Source organism: Lotus japonicus, chromosome 3 (genome assembly GCF_012489685.1).
Source record: "Lotus japonicus ecotype B-129 chromosome 3, LjGifu_v1.2".
NCBI lineage: Eukaryota > Viridiplantae > Streptophyta > Magnoliopsida > Fabales > Fabaceae > Lotus > Lotus japonicus.
Genome location: NC_080043.1, coordinates 4,033,664 through 4,036,210, shown reverse-complemented (window position 1 = coordinate 4,036,210; position 2,547 = coordinate 4,033,664). Strand labels below are relative to the sequence as shown.

Here is a 2,547-nt window from a genome sequence, read left to right as displayed (position 1 = left end):
CGATTTCAACTTACGCTAACTCTGCGTGTGTATGACCTACCTTGTGAGCGAGAAAGTTAGCGTCGGTTTGCACTGACGCAAAGTTCCGTAGATTTCTTTGTCTATGCTTCCTTGGAAGCATCTCTTTGTTATAGATCTAAACTTTGTTTTCACTCTTTTCTTCCTTGTTCGCGCATCTCCCATGTTCACTCCCTCTACTATCAATTTCTATCCTCCTCCAACTGCACGTCACTGTTAGAGTCTCACATTGGCTAGAGATGTGGCCAAGCAATTGCTTATATATGGTTGTGCAAACCTTAACTCTTGAGCTAGCTTTTGGGTTGAGTTAGACATCTTTCAGTCACCTCTCTCTTGTTCGCTACTCGTCCTCGTGAGTTTCTCTGCCGTTTTGAGTCTGTTCTCCTCGGCCAACCTTGTACCTCAAGAGAGCTAGCCGCCATTAAACTAATATGTTTTAAGAAGTCTAAATATGTACCAATTATGTTGAAGTTTGTTGGTTCTTTGTTTATTAATTTATGAATACTACAATTTTTTATTTTTCGAAAATTAATTATGAATTTGATATTAATATTATAAATCATCTATGAGAACATTAATATTATAAAGCTAGCGTTACGAAAGTTGGACATAGCAAACTCAGCCGTACGTTTGATTTTGCAGCGTTGGCGTTTTCTTGTGTTTATCTCAGAAGAAAATTCAAGAAACAAGCTAGCAAAGAGTATTATGAACTTTATATATATGTATTTACACAAATCCAAAAAGAAGGGGAAATTAAACAACAAAAAGTTACAAATGGATCTCATGAATGAACTGGTTGTCCGAGTCAAGACCGAGTCGGATCGCTTCAAGAACTCGTTGGAAGGCGACGACGTGGCAGGGGATTCGGAGGCCGCCTTTCTGTTCGTAACCGTATTCCTGGGCGGACCGGTTGAGAAGGTTGATGAAGACCGGGTGGTTGAGGAGGTCCGCACTCACCACGAACCGTTCCATCTCATCGCCGACGTACACCGGCACATGGCCTTCCGGGACGCGCCTCCTCCGCCGTGACTCTGATCGGAGGAGCGTGTACTTGGGTGAGTCGGCGACTCGGGAGAACTTGCGTATCAACTGTTTCATGGTTTTGAGAGAGAGAGAGTTTGAGTGAGAGAAGTGAGAAGAGAATGAAAAGCGTGGTGGGTGTGATGGATGAAGTGGAGTGGGGGAATATATATATATATATATATATACAGTGATGAGAGAGATTCCGTGTGTAGTTGAATAGAATAGAGTACGTAATAGTTGTGAATGTGATGAAAGTGGTTATGAATGAATGAAGGAAGGAAAGTATAGGATGTACAGGTAAGCGTACTCGGAAGGTACAAACAAGGGTAATGACAAATTCATATCAAAACTGATTATTGAACGATCAAAATATAATTCAAGGTGGATTTAGAATTTTATAAACAAATATTTATTATTTATAAATAATCTTATTAGTGTAATATTAGACTTAGGTACACTTCCCACATAAATAATTTAGACAATTATATTTCTAAATTCAAATTTAATTATAACATGACAAATAAGTGAATTTTAATTTGATAATCGAGAAATACTTTTGCATTGTTAGCGCAAAGTAATTAAATTTTTTAAATAAATTTTTTTCTTTTTTTCTCTTTCTTTTCTATAAAATCATCAATTCCAATCTTTTTAATTTCATTTTATCGTTAAAATAAGTGGATTTTCATTATTCTTGTTATCATTGTTTTCGTTGGCAGGATTGTTGCTGTTTTGTCAAAGGATTTGTATTTAATTTCAATTAACTCTTAACTTTTGAAACAAAAAACCTACAAAATGAGAAATACACATAATTATCTTTTTTTTATACAATGCTATATTTATTATTTGTTAGTAAGTAATATCTATATATCATTAGCTCAAAATTTAATCGTTTTTTATTGGAGGGGAGAGAGGTTAGTTTTCTTTTTAACCTTATCTTATCTTAATATCGAGAGATTAAGTGATGTATATTGCATACTGCTGGTAAGTTGAAACAAGTCTCATGCACACTACCAGTAAGCATATTAAAATGAAGAAGGGTGAAGGAACATGCGAAAAACAAGAACAAGGCAAAAGAGAGTGCTTGAATTTTTTATTTTTTTAATAAAAGATATACAATTACAAAAGTGTCACTAAGCAAACAAGTTTTACAAGTACAACTGTACAACTATTAGTGTTTATCAATGAATCCAATCCAGTAAAAAAATTGATCTGAACAACCGAAAATCTAACAAAACTTACAATTTTTATAACCGATCCAAATTTAATAGGACTTCAAATTTGATTTCAAACTAAATAAATCCAACCAAAATTGCTTGCACAGTCTTGCTGCGAATGTGGTAAAGTCAGAGTTGCGGCTCTTAGAATTTGAACTTTCAACTTAAAAGTTCCAACAACTATTTTTTGCCCATTAGGTAAACTTAAATTAAAACCAAAATTCAATGAAATTTAAGCAGCTAGATATTAGTGCGTTGACCGTGGGGCGAGGGATTAGTCTCACGACTGTGG

At 35.0% G+C, this 2,547-nt stretch overlaps 1 protein-coding gene across 1 annotated transcript; it reads right to left on the bottom strand.

Moving 5' to 3' along the window:
* Positions 1–709: 709 nt before the first annotated feature.
* On the bottom strand, positions 710–1,201 carry LOC130748054 (auxin-responsive protein SAUR72-like). Its single transcript, XM_057601141.1, has one exon. The coding sequence runs from the start codon at positions 1,114–1,116 to the stop codon at positions 787–789; it is 330 nt and encodes a 109-aa protein (XP_057457124.1). The 5' UTR covers positions 1,117–1,201; the 3' UTR covers positions 710–786.
* Positions 1,202–2,547: the final 1,346 nt, after the last annotated feature.